The sequence below is a fragment of the Daucus carota genome, chromosome 7 (assembly GCF_001625215.2).
Source record: "Daucus carota subsp. sativus chromosome 7, DH1 v3.0, whole genome shotgun sequence".
NCBI classification, from domain to species: domain Eukaryota; kingdom Viridiplantae; phylum Streptophyta; class Magnoliopsida; order Apiales; family Apiaceae; genus Daucus; species Daucus carota.
The window spans coordinates 29,784,751-29,799,837 of NC_030387.2; the positions used below are offsets into that span (position 1 = coordinate 29,784,751).

Consider the following 15,087-nt stretch of genomic DNA (forward strand, 5'->3'; position numbering starts at 1 on the left):
ATATGCGGTCAGATACAAAATTAGCCAAATTTCAAGAGCACCGAGAGAAGCAGAACTCTACTAAAGAAATTAGTTTCACATTACTAGAGTACTGATCCTCATCATTCATTTACAATGCAGAATGTAGTATGGCATTGATACAAGCTTCAGTCCATATTAGTGCTAGTATGGACAACTACAGTAAAGCATATGAAATCCAAAACCAAAGTAATACAGGAAATCCAAAACTAGAGTAGTAGTTGAGTAACAAGCAAATATTAACAAGTAGCTTTGTTACGTTTTCAAAGGACTAGGATGTCTTTTACTCATCCTAGTAACCACAATCTAAACTTTCACTTTCTCAATTTGCCTTCGTTCTTAACTTTTTCGCCATTGCTGCCTTAACGCTGAGATGTGGTGCGGCCTCTGATAACTGAACCACTTTGATGGCCACCAACTAATACACTATTCAACCCGGAGAAGGGGCCCAGCATCTTGCTCATCTTCTGCAACATTGCCAAGCAAGGGTAACCTTTAATGATTAGTAAACTGAATGCGCGTAAAACTAGTAATTGAAGCAAATAAACGATGACCAGTTAAAATATTGTAGACATCTCCTTTCCACTTTGATTAGCTTGTCAATTTTCACGTGCGCTTCTAAGAGATGGTGAAAAAAGGAAACTGTTCAACTTCACACATCTATAGCATGCAATGCACATGTAACAACATACCATAAATACAACTTACATATTTGATCTAATATGATAAGATGACAAAACATACTAAATTTTTTTTTAAAATAAATTATCTAACAACATACCATAAATACAACTTACATAAACTTGTTTTAGAGCAACCCCAACCATGAAAAACCATTACCTAAAAAGTGAATTGGCATACCAATAATAAAAAATATAGATAATCACTTGAAAATATCACACTCCAATCATACTATCCCCTTGTATTGCATGTACAATATTTGTTTGACTTTAAGTTAGCTGTTAAATAAAACCAATTTTACTCATTTTTTTCATAGTACATATATATAATCAATACTTAAAATAGAATTCTACTTGCAAAATCTTTTAATTGAAAGTAAAAAAGAAACTGTTAATTGTAAAAAAAGAAAATTTTAAATTTTAATGTTGCTTTAATTTTACATATTTTTTTTCTTAGTATGTCATGAGATAGTACTTACAATTAAGGATTATATAATTATTTTTTAAAAATAAAATCATTCCATCACCCCCGAGCATTCCGCCTTACAAGATTCACTCAAAATAACGTTGTGAGTGTCCATTTCTATACCTTGTATCGTATTGAATCACGCTCTATGTAACAATGTGATGAACACTTGAGAGGTAAATAGATAAGATAGAAAAAGAAGACAATTGTGTAATTGTCATATATCCCAAAAATAAATGACTTTTCTCTGATTCAATAATCTTTATAAAAAGATATAGGACTGTAAAGTTGAAGGTGCATTTAATCTAAGACAAATCCTAGAAAGAACGAACATTAACCGTAGGTTGAAAAAGAATCTGCAGTATGTACATTAGCCATGGATCTATGTACATAGATAGACATGCAATAAGAAAACTGTCTTGCTGACTTCATCAGTTTAAGCTTATAATCTTGAAACTTTAAAAATGCAAAGCAGGATCAACACTTATAAAATCACTTTAGTCAGGAAGTAGTCAAAGATCTGCCTTTTTCCTTTGCAATATAGGGTCTTATGTTTCTAAAGAGAAACACCCCATGTGTAACATTATCACTGGCAGACCCAAGATATATATTTAGTGGGGGATTAGTAGACTTTCTAAATGCTATAAATATGTGTAGGATAACATATAGTAGAATTTAAGCAGGATTCAAACCCTAAAGCAACCTATCTTTATAAGTATTGTCCAGCTAACATAAAGGTGAATTAAAAATAATTGAAAACGATTTGGGGGGGAGTGGGGGTGCACAGGCCTGTTCAAAATAAAAATATAGATAGAATAGTAGCCCATCATACATCATAGTATTTAATAAAAAAGAATGAATTGTTTTGCTAGGTCTGTTTAAAAGGTTCAAAAAAGCAATCCTGTTTTTACACCTGCAAGTAAAATAGCAAAATACTTTCTGCAACTTCACAAATAAACTTGCATTTTGCAGGAGGCTCATCTGCTTTATTTGTACAAATAATAAAAGATATACCGGGGCATAACTAAGATCCTAGCATAAAAGGTTGATTGAACCCACAAATCTCTCACGTCTACAGCGAGAAAACTAGATACATACACAAGTATGCATAACAAGTTTACTGCAGAATTTCAGTTTATTGCCTATTTGCTTCACTATATCAGAATAAGATAGCTAATGCAATTTATATGAATTGCTAACATATAAATTAAAAATGGTATAATCTAATAAGCAGAATAGAAATTTGACTATTTATTTTTAATTTATATAAAGCAGTAACACCTAAGCCATACCTGATCACCGCAGTGCAACTTGCGTTGCTGCCATTTGTGCCCAATAATTACAACTCCCATGACAGCTGCAGCAATGAGAATAGACCACATAGCATTTGCTTCTTTTGCTTGAGCATATAAAGAAGCAACTCTCTTCTTCCACCAAGCCTCAGAAGGCAGGTCGGATCCATCATCTTCATTCTCATCGCTAGAAGTTGGTGATCGGGAGAGATTTGATTCTAACCCTTCTTCAGATGGATCAACTGGTTCATAAAAAGTTCTCTTCTCCTCAAGTGCGGCAGATCCGCCAATGGTTGCTTCACCATGGAAAGAACTATATTTAGCAGTGTTATACATACCCTGTTCTTCATCCACCAAAGTCAACCCATGTAGTGCCAAGCCTTCTTTAAATTCTGTACCCCCCACAGATAAACTTTTGCCCTTCTCATTAACGAACTGCATCACAGGAAAGTCATCAGACATACTCAAAGCTTTAACATCCCAATTATCTCCATCCTTAGTATTCGACATGCCCCCTTCCTCTGCTACAAAATCAGAGGAATATTCGTCGACCTGCTTGGCCAGCTCACTAGAGACCACATTTTTCTCTGGGCCAAAAGGGGAATTCTCATGCTGATCCGCTTCAGGTTTATCCTCTTTATCTTCTCCAAGACGGCGTCCCTGGTTATCATCATTCAATTTAACTTGTACTGGACCAGGAGATGCAGCATATGCTGACGCAGTAAGAGATACAACTTCCCATTCATTCCCATGTGCAGGAACTTCCCGTCCTTCCACGTTATCAGCCATCCCCGAAGTCTAAAGATTTTTGACGGTTGCCTAATTCACCAAAGTAGAAAAAAATATTATTAAATCCTTGACCACAGCAAGAAGAGTTTATCTGGCATATAAAAGTAACCATTAGATATTTACTGAGAACAAAAACAGTCCATACTACCCCTATTTATATCAACGAGATTCATGTTATCTACAATCTATGACAGAACCTCAAACACGGCAACCTTCATCCATCTATTTGCAACCAAACTCGCCTCAAGTCATTTACTAAATATAAACTTCAAATTTATTGAATTAATTAGTATAAGAATGTGGAAATAATTAATAAGATAGGTTTTACAAGTTTTCAAAAAAAACTGCAAGTTTGGACCCTGCAATAGTTACATAGAAGTCATAATTTAGCGAACTACAAAACAAAAAGCTGAGAAGAAATGAAGAATCTTAGATAGGGAAAAAGTGAAAGATTCAAAAAGTAACAGTAAGAGGGAGCTGGAATAACTCAATCAGTATCAACTCTTGAGAACTTCATATCGTGAACTATATGCATATTGTCAGCAAAACTATGTTTGATTTAATTTCTAGGAAATACTGAAGTCCGCAAAAACAATAACACTTTATAGCCAGGAAAAAGGCCACCATAATCTACTGAAAAAATTTGAGTTTCGGATGTAATAATAGTCGATTAATTTATACAAATTTCAACTCCGGCTAGAGCAGCATATAGGCAAGGATATAACTTTGATTTAGATTATAAGTTAAGCGCCAAGGTAAAAAGCCGCATTGACAATTGCCATTGTCTGAATATGGTAACTGACTACAGGTACTTGTCATTGGGGACAGGATTAGTCTTAAGCTGAGAAACTTGAACCCCAAAATGTTATAAAATTTTAACCACAGTGCAACAAGTTGGCTCCAAATAACTGAAAACTCAAAAGAAGTCGAGTGGCTTATTTGATTACAGTGACAACTCCAGCTCTCTGAATTACACTAATTCATACCGACAAACTCTACTCCAAATCATCCAAAAATAGATTATTCCACACTACTTTCAAACCTCGAAAAATAACTAACAAATTCTTTAAATTAAAATCTACCTCCAGTAATACAGAAACTTCCAATATCCAAAGAATCAGGCACACATATGCTAAAGATATATCCTTCAAATAATCAACCAATCGAGATAGTTACAATCAGTAATAAACGAAAACAGTAACATAATCAACCAAAACCGTCATCAAACACGTCAAACATAATCAATCTCCGTTCAGCACAAATTTTACACATCCGTATCGCAATCAACCAACGACATGTACTAACAATCCTCCAAACTCCGCAAAACTAGTAGAATTTACCGTAACAACATACAAAAAGAACATATAACGATTAATCCAACTAAAATCATCACACCTACGAGTAATCACCAAAAAAAATAACACACGCACAGAAAACAACCATATAAACTGATCCACAACCAAAACATCTTCAAAAACACACGATCAATCCAATAAAACTAACAGAACCGCAATCTAAACCGTTACAGAAACGATCGGATCAAAATATCGATCAAAACAAGAATAAATACACAAAAAAAACTCGATTAAAGATAAATATAGCGTATAAATACACTTACAGAGAGAGAAGCAAAGAGGAGTGATGAAGAAGAAATGGAAGTGCCTCGGGAAGTGCAGAGAAGAAAGAGGAGGGAGTATTTATACTAGTGGTAACTGTTTTGGATAAAGGAGACCGGGAATACAGGTTACGTTTCAACTGCTGACTGCTTTATTTGACCGGCTGTTGGAGGTTACTTTACCGCTCGTATTTTTGGGGGTTAATTTTGTGGATTGTGCATTCGCAACCGTGTGACTCAACATTTTGTCGCATTAAATATCGTTTTATTTCTTTGTAAATGCTAGTTTAATGTACTCCTCTCGTCTCTTTCTGAATTGACGGGGTATCATTTTTGTTTCCTTCCGTTTGGTTTCGTTCCCAGATATTCCAGATTGCAAGAATTAAAGGTTACATCGTGCCTGATCGTGGCCTCTGAGAAAAAATGTTACATGATCATAAATTTAAATTATTTTATAAAAAATATAAGAGAATGGTGCTTCTGGTTTGGTATATCATGCTTTTTATAATTTTTAATATTACGATAATATATTTTCTGTATTTCAAATTATATATATACTCTTCCCGTCTCCTAAGGGATCATCTGGTCGAAGGTATCTGGAATCAGGTATGAGTTTCGTCCATTCTAAACCGTTGCCTCGTGTTTAGTTGAAAGAAAACAAATTTTCAAACCCATACTTCAAACTCACAAGGTATGGTTTTTGATACCCAAATAATGAGGTGGGTAAGAAATAGGGGTATGAGTATCAGTTTTATATTTTATTTTTTTTATCTTTATTTAAGCAATTAAAATTAATATTTAATATAAATATAATCAATAATGTGAAAATATATAACAATAATAATTTTATTAATATTTTAATTAATATAAATAACTAATATAATTGTTTTTTAAAAGTTCAATATATTGATTTCAGCGATCAACCAAACACATTATATCATATATGGGTTAATTATCAAACTCATCACTCAATTCGACAAATGATATTAACTTCATCACTATCTACACAGCTTCTCAAGTAGCTTGTTAAACTCGCTTAATGGTATCAAACCCATCACTGTCGTTAAAAAAAGTAATGGAAGTTTAGCCGGAATGACAGATTGGGGGTAGGGTTTGACATGTGGCAGGCCATATAATTTGAAGTTTATGTAGAAATAAAGTATGCAATCTTTTTATTAATTAAATTTTAGAATATAATTATCTAAATAAATGCATGAAACTAAATTTTAAGATATAATTAACTAAACATCCAAGATTAACTTTTATGTTTTATTAGATTATAATTATTTTTGAATAATATAGAAATATTTTCTCTTTTAATAAATTTTAATTATGTGAATATTATTGTTGGCAAAAAAATAATTTTAAATTTTTTTAATATCACCAACTTTTTAAAAATTTTAAGAAAAATCAAGAGATAGAATAGAAAGAAATTATTTTCGATATTCAACACTTCTATTGTTTTTACTCTTGTTGTTTACTTTCTTTATTTCTAGTTTCTACTTTTTCTTTTTTTTTATTTTCTTTCATTTGTTTTTCTTCCGTCTTTTTTATTAATGTGTCACGTATACCGCCCATATGTCATTCCGTCTAAACTTCTGTAACTTTTTCTAACGGCAGTGAAGAGTTTGATACCATTAAGCGAGTTTAATGAGCCAGTTGAGACCTGTGGAGATCAGTGATGAAGTTGACATCATTTGTCGACTTGAGTGATGAGTTTGATAATTAACCCATACCACCTTAACCCGATTCCTCATTACAAACCCATATCACTCCGTCAACCAAACTACCCCTAAGTTCTTTATGTTATTAACACGCATTTTGATGTTTCCATGTAGTATTGTTCTATATTTTTTTTAAAAAAAGATTTCTAAATAAAAGTTTGACATTTAAATTCATATTCAAAAAATTAAAAAAAAACGTTATGAAATTATATTTTTTAAAAATATCAAAATACGTGCAAAGTAAATAACCTGCTGCTGTTAGAAAAGGAGTATATATTAATGTCAATCATCGACAAAACGAGCTCTTTCAAAATATTTGGCCTAATTTAATATTTTTGATGATATAAATATTAATTTTAAACTAATGCTATATATATGTATAAGTATATTCTAAAATCTGATCATCAATCATATATATTTATTTATTCTAGAATCACATCAGTCTAGTTTCAATTTATAATCAAAATGAAATATACAATTTTGATTACAGATCGAGTCATCTCAACTTCGATCTCAATCAATTTTATTCAATTCAAAATTTAACCGTTTTCATGATTCCAATTTATTCAGATTTTTCTCAATAAAAACCCAAATCATTCATCATATTAAATGATAGTTAGATTAATCTTACTTTTCTAAAATAAAATTTATTTCTGGAAAATATATGAAATTGTATTCTTTTAATAAGTCTTTTTCATCAATAATAGCTATAAAAATAACTGCTTGATATTTATAAAAAAAATTATAAAAATGAAAAATATAAATCCCTCAATTATGGACTTTTCCGGCCCCATACACACCCCGGGTCGATAGTCAATCGCTTCAAACTGGCAGTGGCCTCACGGCAGCTGAATATACTGACGTGGCAAACTGCTATTGGCGTTCACAACTCTTAGTCGTTATAAACATTTTTTTTTTTTTTTGACTAATATGGCTTATAGCCTTACAAAGTGAGTATCTGTTCGAAGATATTCTCGGGGTGAGCCAGAGTCGAACCCATGACCTGGGACGACAGAGGATAAACCCTTAACCACTGGGCTATCCGATCGTGCTCGTCGTTATAAACATTTAGGTGGCCGGCAATAAAAGAAACAAAATACAAATATTATCTAGTGTATAAAAAAAGATAAAAAAGCTAAAGAAAAATATGGGCGATCTCTACGCTTTGGATTTTGATGGAGTTATATGTGATAGTTGTGGAGAGAGCTCTGTCTCTGCTGTCAAGGTCCATTTCATTACTTTCCTGTTTTTATATACTTCTTCTAGTATTGTTTTTTGTCTGATAGTAGTTGAATTTAGTTACAGTATGATTTGCTGTGATTTTAGAATTTGAATCATGGGTTTTGAAAGTGGTTTGATTTCACGTAGTGGGTATGTTTATGTTTAATTAAAGAGTTACATTAGCAGAGGTTGATTTGCTCATAGACTCAATGAATTGATTAAGAGCAAGATAGTTTGTGTTTTTAAGAATCCATTTGTGGGTTTTGACTATTGGTGTGATTTTGTGTAGTGAGTGTGCTTTGTGATGTAGCAGGGGGTATATTTTGATATAATGAGGTTTAATTTGTTTTGCTGATGTTTATAGGCTGCCAAAGTGAGGTGGCCTAGTTTGTTCGAAAATGTGAGTTCATCTTTGGAGGCTTGGATTGTTGATCAGATGCACATTGTAAGTCCCTGTTGCAGTAGCTGTTCATTGTTTTTTTTTTGATTTGAATGAGGTTTTCATTTTCTTTGCTTCGTACTTCAGTTGCAATACTGGACTACTTCAAGTGACATTTGTATCGGAAAAGTTCAATTGACTTCGTGTTCTTAGTTTTAAACATTTTGTGAGTTGTTCCTCGCAAGTTCACATTCACCTGTGTGCTAGTTCAATTGACTTCTTGTCCTTAGTTTTTAACATTTGAAGGTGTAGTATGACAAATTTATAACTGTGAGTACCTTTAATAAATGTAAAAAAAAAAAAAAAGTTACGCAGTTTCAGATTTTATAGTGGCTTTTTTAGAAACAAGGATGATATTGGTGAATTCATGTCATAATCATGTGGACTTGATTCGGGGCATTCCAAAAGAGAAATATGTCATTATATTAGGGTCATTTTGTATATGTCTTGTTCTATCCACAGTCGGTTTCAAAAATTCAGAATCAAGTAACAAACACTTGTTTTGTCAAGTTGTTTATGGAGTCGCATACAGAATATGGAAATATCCATATTGCTATAAAGGTTCATCCTCTTTCTGTTGGCTGTGCATATATCTGTTTGATGAAACTTACATTGCAAAGATGTTTCTCTTAATACTGTCACTTGTTGATTCTGTATGATACTAAGAGTTAAATTGCAATATCTTTGCCGTCAGTTATTTTCGTAATCTTTCTAGTCTGCATTCCCCATGAGTCCCTTAAATTTTCAATCGTGCACAATATACAGATTCGTTCTTTATGTGAAATTATATTATGGTAGCTAGTGTCCTCATTTTTCTCCTGCTTATTGGGATATATTACAAAAGGCTTGTAATGATAATATTATTTCCTAATCAGTTTTGTGTATACCGGGTCTTTCCAATATTAATAATATATAACACTCAACTGACCATAGTAAGACAGAAAATACGTTCTTGAAAGATATATCTTTGTGTTCTGGGTACGTAAACCTTTTTCCTTGCTTAAATCATGAAGGAAATCAGACCATTGCCACTATGTTTGGAAAATAATATAATTATCTTAATATACGCCACTGGAAAGTAATCAAATTCAAATTTGTGGCAGGTGCGTCCTGTGGTAGAAACAGGGTATGAAAATTTGTTGCTTGTGAGGTTGTTGGTGGAAATCCAGATTCCTTCTCTTCGCAAATCCTCGGTGAGTACATTCTGTAAGAGAACGTGGAAAACCATGGTTGAGTTGGATAGACAAGTCGTAGAACATAAAACTGATACATGATTTCCTCACTTCTATTACTCGACTTGATTGGTTTTTGCACAATGATGAGGAAAATGAAAGTGTATGTTCTTATAACGCTTTTTTGGTTCTAATATTATTATTAAATGTGCAAGGTTGCAGAGGGACTCACTGTTGAGGGAATACTAGAGAGCTGGTCAAAACTTAAACCAGTCATCATGGAGGAATGGGGAGAGGATAAGGATACTCTTGTTGATCTATTTGGAAAAGTCCGGGATGAATGGATGGACAATGACTTGACTACTTGGATAGGTGCTAATAGGTAGCTTTTCTTTCATTATCTTTTATGACAAGCCTCCAAAATGTGGTGACCAAGATTTTTATATGAACTACACTATTTACTTTTTAGCCAGTGTAAAACTAACAAGGATTAAATCCTATTTGTACTATAAGAAAAGAGAAATCATACTGTTCTATTACTAGTGAAATTCAAATCAAGAAGAATCAGCAAACATGTAAGAGACTTATAGAAAATGTTTCTGACTTTGAATGAGTACTTTCTATAATTATATTCTAGATTATCCTGTCTAATTAAAACTACACTGGCATTTGACTGTTCTCTTGGAGTATCTAGAACCTGTAATTTATATACTCATCTTTCGCTTGTGTTGTAAATCTGAAATCCGTTTGGATTATGTGGTAAATCAGTGAATAACAACAGGCAATTAACTACTGTTGTTTGGACCAATTTTTGCTTACCTTTTAGCTGCAAGTGTTTAAGTATTCCATCTGCAATAGCATAGCATTTCTGTAATATGATAGTTGACCATATGAGTGGCAGTCATTTGGTGTCATAGTAGTGTAGAATGTCTTCAAATGCCCAGACTTGTTAACTCATGCCAGTCTTAAATAGTGCCTTGAAAATTGAAATATATAGTTTATGCATGCTGTTGTCTGTTCGACCTAACAATGAAAGGAATACAACCAGTGGTCTGATAGTTCGAGTCCCTGCAGATTTTATCCAGGTGTATCCGATGCCTTGAAGTTTGCAAGCTCAAAAGTCTATATAGTTACCACGAAACAGGTATTTTTGTGACTCTCTGAACTATATTTTATTATTTTACAGATTTATGCTTATAGATCTCCCTTTCATTTTGCATTCCCAGAGTCGCTTTGCTGATGCATTACTGCGAGAGATTGGAGGAATAACCATTCCCCCTGAAAGAATATATGGTCTTGGAAGTGGGTGAGTAATTGTTATTGACTCCAGCTTTTCAGTATCATATTATCTTCATCAGCAATTTTTACACTGTCGTGTTCTTATCAGTCCCAAAGTTGAAGTGTTGAAAAAGCTGCAGAAGATCCCAGAGTATCAGGGCCTGACCCTACAGTAAGATTCTTTACTTAACTTCCGACCAGTATATTCTTCAATCTCAGTTCAGATTTTTCAAAAAAACCTTATACTGATTAACATTCATGTTTCCAGCTTTGTGGAAGATCGCATTGCAACTTTGAAAAATGTCATCAAGGAGCCTGAGTTGGATGGATGGAACTTGTATCTAGGTGATTTACCACCCCCCTCTGCTTTAACTGTGGATATTTCAGTTAGCTTTACCTTCAATCACTAATTATTATTCATATGCCTTTTTGAAACGAATTGTTAACATCTGATTTTTTGAATTGGAACAGGAGACTGGGGTTACAACACCCAAAAAGAAAGAGACGAAGCTGCAAGCATATCTAGAATTCACCTTCTCCAGCTGTCTGATTTTAGCAAGAAGCTCAAATGATCATCTTATCGCTGTAACATTTTTTATAAATATATACTCATTAACCAATTTAATTTACGATTCTTGCATTTCTTAATAACAATGTCATAAAAATAAAGTTCAGTTAAATACCACACAAATTTCTTCCTTATTTACATGTTATAATTGTATTTGTTATTTTTCGAATTATAATTAATAACAATTTTACAGCACACAAGTCTGTTGCCTCATTTCTGCAAGCTTCAAATCAGATGTTAGATTTTGTGTACATGTATATGGAAGACTCAAATGGAATAAACTATATGGATGGCTAGTTTTATATGTATATAAGATGAGCTGCTAGGGGGCCTAATTATCAGGCACCTAAAACTCATCCTTGTGTTGTTCTTCATCCTTGGATGAACTGGTAAATTGTTCCTCGTCTCTGTCCCCGTGATGCTTTCGAAAAACATCATCAAAACGAGGATCACTGGTCTTCGGAAAACCTGATCTCCTATCTTCACCTCATAAGCCTCCGGTTGACAACACAAAATCTCTGAACTGGATAGCCGACACCAGATTTTATCACTGAGCATTGTTCAATGCACAGCAGGTTCTGGCGCTCATGTACAATATTTGACAAAAAGTATGACAAAACGAGATATCCTTTAAGATATCTTAAATTTTGACAAAAATGTTATATAATATACTCCCTCTGTTTGTGTTTATTAGACGTTTTAGAAAAATGCACTTGTTTGTAATTATTAGTCGTTCTCAGTGTTCAATGCAATGTCAACTATCTCATTACTTAGTTGCCCTTATTTATTGTCTATATTTATAATTAGATGTTACAAATGGTGTGTAAAATGAAGGGGCATGAATGTAAAATAGTGCCTTCTTAATGATAGTTTAACCATTCCAATAAATTTTCTTAATACCTGTGCAACATCCTTAAACGTCTAATAAATCAAAACAGAGGGAGTATACTATAAAGAGAGCAAATAGAAGAACAAATTGACTAAGAGAATGGTGAGGATTTTCATATCATTTCAAGCAATACAAAATGCCTTTATATAGGCCATGAGATATAGGTTACAAGTATAATGGAGGGTCAAGAGTCTCCTATTAATGGGAGCAAGTTAAAGGACAAAGTCATTCACAAGCCAAAGGTCACCTAAATAAAATAATTACATAACACTCCCCCTTGGATGACTTGTACTAACATCATGCCTCATTAAAACCTTACTAGGAAAAACCCGGTGGGAAAAACCCTAGTGAAGGAAAAAGAGTACATGTGTTGTACATAGTTTAAAATAATGTCTCCCCCTCATTTTAACATAACTACAAGATGTCCTGAAGTTTGCGCACTCCAATCTTGTGTACTAACTTCTCGAAAGAAGATGTTGGAAGTGCTTTTGTAAACAAATCTGCTGGATTTTCACATGAGCGAATTTGACAAACATTAATATCTCCCCTCTGCTGAAGTTCGTGAGTGAAGAAGAATTTTGGATCAATGTGCTTTGTTCGATCTCCTTTAATGTAGCCTTCCCTGGTCTTAGCCACACGCATTCCCGGCTAGTTTCATGTAGTGCCAATAATTCAGCATGATTCGAAGAAGTTGCTGCAGGAGTCTGCTTTGTAGACCTCCAAGATATTGCGGTATCACCATATGTGAATACATAACCTGTTTGAGATCTACCTTTGTGGGGATCAGACCGATATCCAACATCTACATAACCAACTAATTCAATCTTTGAGTCTTTAGAATAAAACAAACCCATATCCATTGTTCCTCGAAGATATCTAAATATTTGTTTCACGCCAGTCCAATGTCTTCGAGTTGGAGCAGAACTATGTCTTGCCAAAAGGTTAACAGAAAATGCAATATCGGGACGTGTACAATTTGCAAGATACATTAGTGCACCAATGGCACTAAGATATGGTACTTCAGGACAAAGAAGTTCTTCTCCCCTTTCTCTTGGGCGAAATGGATCCTTATTCTTTTCTAAGGTTCGTACAACCACAGGTGTACTCACAGGATATGCCTTATCCATAATAAACCGTTTAAGAATCTTTTCAATATATGAAGACTGGTGGACAAAGATTTCTTTAGATAAATGTTCAACTTGAAAACCAAGACAGAGTTTTGTTTTACCCAAGTCCTTCCAACGATGAAAGCCGTTGAACTTAAGTTTCAAACTCTCTTTTCAAATATCCAATCGTCTCATGAAGTTCATTTGGGGTTCCAATGATGTTTAAATCATCAACATATACTGTAATGATTGTAAACCCCAATTTTGTCCTTTTAATAAAAACACATGGACATATTACATTATTGGTATATCCATCTTTCAAAAGATATTCACTGAGACGATTGTACCACATACGACCCGACTGTTTCAATCCGTATAATGATCTCTGTAATTTAATTGAGTAAATCTCTCGGAGTCTTGAACTATATGCTTCAGGCATTTTTAACCCATCAGGGATTTTCATGTAAATGTCACTATCGAGTGATCCATATAAGTAGGCAGTTACAACATCCATTAAATTCATTCGGAGCCCTTCTAGAATTGATAAACTTATTAAAAATCTGAATGTTGTTGCATCCATTACCGGGGAATAAGTTTCTTCGTAATCAATTCCCGGTCTTTGTGAGAAGCCTTGAGCAACAAGGCGTGCCTTGTATCTCACAATTTCATTTTTCTCATTTCTTTTACGCACAAATACCCATCAATATCCGACGGGTTTTATACCTGCAGGTGTTTGGACAATAGGTCCAAAAACTTGGCGTTTTTCAAGTGATTTCAGTTCAGCTTCAATAGCTTCTTTCCATTTTGGCCAATCATTTCTTCTTTTACATTCATGATCCTCGATTTCCTCAGAAATGTCAAGTGCAGCTGCATATGCAAATATATCATCCATGACAATTTCTTTTCTTGTTCCACCTCTTTCCTGAAATGACATAATTTATCGAGATCTCTTCATTGTCTACAATTTCAGGTGTTTGATCATCTTTGGAAGACGTCTCTTCAGTGATCAATTCTACGATGTCATTTGATGTTCCAACTTTATTATCAAGTCTCCTTGTTTTTCTTGGAGTTTTATCCTTGGATCCAATAGGTCTACCACGCTTCTGGCGTGCTTTAGACTCATTTGCTAGCATGATTTTATTATCTTCTTCAGGAAGTTTAATCTTACAAGGAACATTAACAGCTGGTATATGTGACTTTGTCACATTTTTGACATCAGTAAATGCATATAATATTGCATGTCCCCAGACAGTAGTTGATAAATTTGTTCTCATAAGTAATGGTCTCGCAATTAGTTGTAGCCTTTTAATGAAAGACTCAGCAAGACCATTTTGAGTGTGTGTGTGGGCAACAGAATGCTCCACTTCAATCCCAATAGTCATACAATAATCTTTAAAAGATTGGGATGTAAATTCTCCCGCATTGTCCAATCGTATTTTCTTTATATTATAATCAGGAAATTGTGCTCGTAATTGAATTATTTGAGCAAGGAGTCGTGCAAAAGCAACATTACGAGTGGACAATAAACTAACGTGTGACCATCTTGTTGATGCATCAATGAGTACCATAAAGTACTGAAATGGGCCACTAGATGGGATAATTGGTCCACATATATCTCCTTGAATTCGCTCCAAAAATTTTGGGCTTTCAATGGCAACTTTCATAGGAGATGGTTTTGTTATCAATTTTCCTTGAATACAAGCAACACATGAAAAATCTTTGGACAATGGAACAATTCTATTTTTGAGCGGATGTCCATTTGAATTTTCAATAATTCTTCGCATCATTGTTGAACCCGGATGGCCTAAACGATCATGCCATATAATAAAA

At 33.8% G+C, this 15,087-nt stretch overlaps 3 protein-coding genes across 5 annotated transcripts; 1 reads left to right on the plus strand and 2 right to left on the minus strand.

Moving 5' to 3' along the window:
* Positions 1 to 56: 56 nt before the first annotated feature.
* On the minus strand, positions 57 to 5,001 carry LOC108193177 (ATG8-interacting protein 2). 3 transcript variants are annotated; one of them, XM_017359721.2, is made up of 3 exons: positions 4,864 to 5,001; positions 2,457 to 3,275; positions 57 to 485 (listed from the first exon to the last, which is right to left on the minus strand). In XM_017359721.2, exons 2-3 carry the CDS (start codon positions 3,243 to 3,245, stop codon positions 381 to 383), a joined length of 894 nt encoding a protein of 297 aa, XP_017215210.1. In that variant the 5' UTR covers positions 3,246 to 3,275; positions 4,864 to 5,001; the 3' UTR covers positions 57 to 380. The 3 variants fall into 3 exon arrangements, with proteins under 3 accessions (XP_017215210.1, XP_017215211.1, XP_063936900.1); XM_017359722.2 differs by lacking the exon at positions 4,864 to 5,001 and adding an exon at positions 4,328 to 4,385; XM_064080830.1 differs by lacking the exon at positions 57 to 485 and adding an exon at positions 2,216 to 2,236.
* Positions 5,002 to 7,514: 2,513 nt separating this feature from the next.
* LOC108193987 (uncharacterized) lies at positions 7,515 to 11,396 on the plus strand. Its single transcript, XM_017360858.2, has 9 exons — positions 7,515 to 7,809; positions 8,170 to 8,250; positions 9,348 to 9,437; positions 9,632 to 9,798; positions 10,491 to 10,560; positions 10,643 to 10,722; positions 10,804 to 10,866; positions 10,963 to 11,039; positions 11,166 to 11,396. The coding sequence occupies exons 1-9, from the start codon at positions 7,732 to 7,734 to the stop codon at positions 11,264 to 11,266; spliced, it is 807 nt and encodes a 268-aa protein (XP_017216347.1). The 5' UTR covers positions 7,515 to 7,731; the 3' UTR covers positions 11,267 to 11,396.
* A 1,210-nt stretch (positions 11,397 to 12,606) lies between these two features.
* Positions 12,607 to 13,278, minus strand: LOC135147964 (secreted RxLR effector protein 161-like). Its single transcript, XM_064082047.1, has one exon. The coding sequence runs from the start codon at positions 13,276 to 13,278 to the stop codon at positions 12,607 to 12,609; it is 672 nt and encodes a 223-aa protein (XP_063938117.1).
* Positions 13,279 to 15,087: the final 1,809 nt, after the last annotated feature.

Excerpts from the sequence above, each read along its gene's own strand:
- LOC108193177 (XM_017359721.2), bottom strand. The coding sequence starts at position 3,245 with ATGGCTGATAACGTGGAAGGACGGGAAGTTCCTGCACATGGGAATGAA. Across the intron at positions 486-2,456 it reads AGTTGCACTGCGGTGATCAG|AAGATGAGCAAGATGCTGGG; the intron begins GTATGGCTTAGG and ends GCAATGTTGCAG.
- LOC108193987 (XM_017360858.2), top strand. The coding sequence starts at position 7,732 with ATGGGCGATCTCTACGCTTTGGATTTTGATGGAGTTATATGTGATAGT. Across the intron at positions 7,810-8,169 it reads GCTCTGTCTCTGCTGTCAAG|GCTGCCAAAGTGAGGTGGCC; the intron begins GTCCATTTCATT and ends TGATGTTTATAG. Across the intron at positions 9,799-10,490 it reads ACTTGGATAGGTGCTAATAG|ATTTTATCCAGGTGTATCCG; the intron begins GTAGCTTTTCTT and ends GAGTCCCTGCAG.
- LOC135147964 (XM_064082047.1), bottom strand. The coding sequence starts at position 13,278 with ATGGATAAGGCATATCCTGTGAGTACACCTGTGGTTGTACGAACCTTA.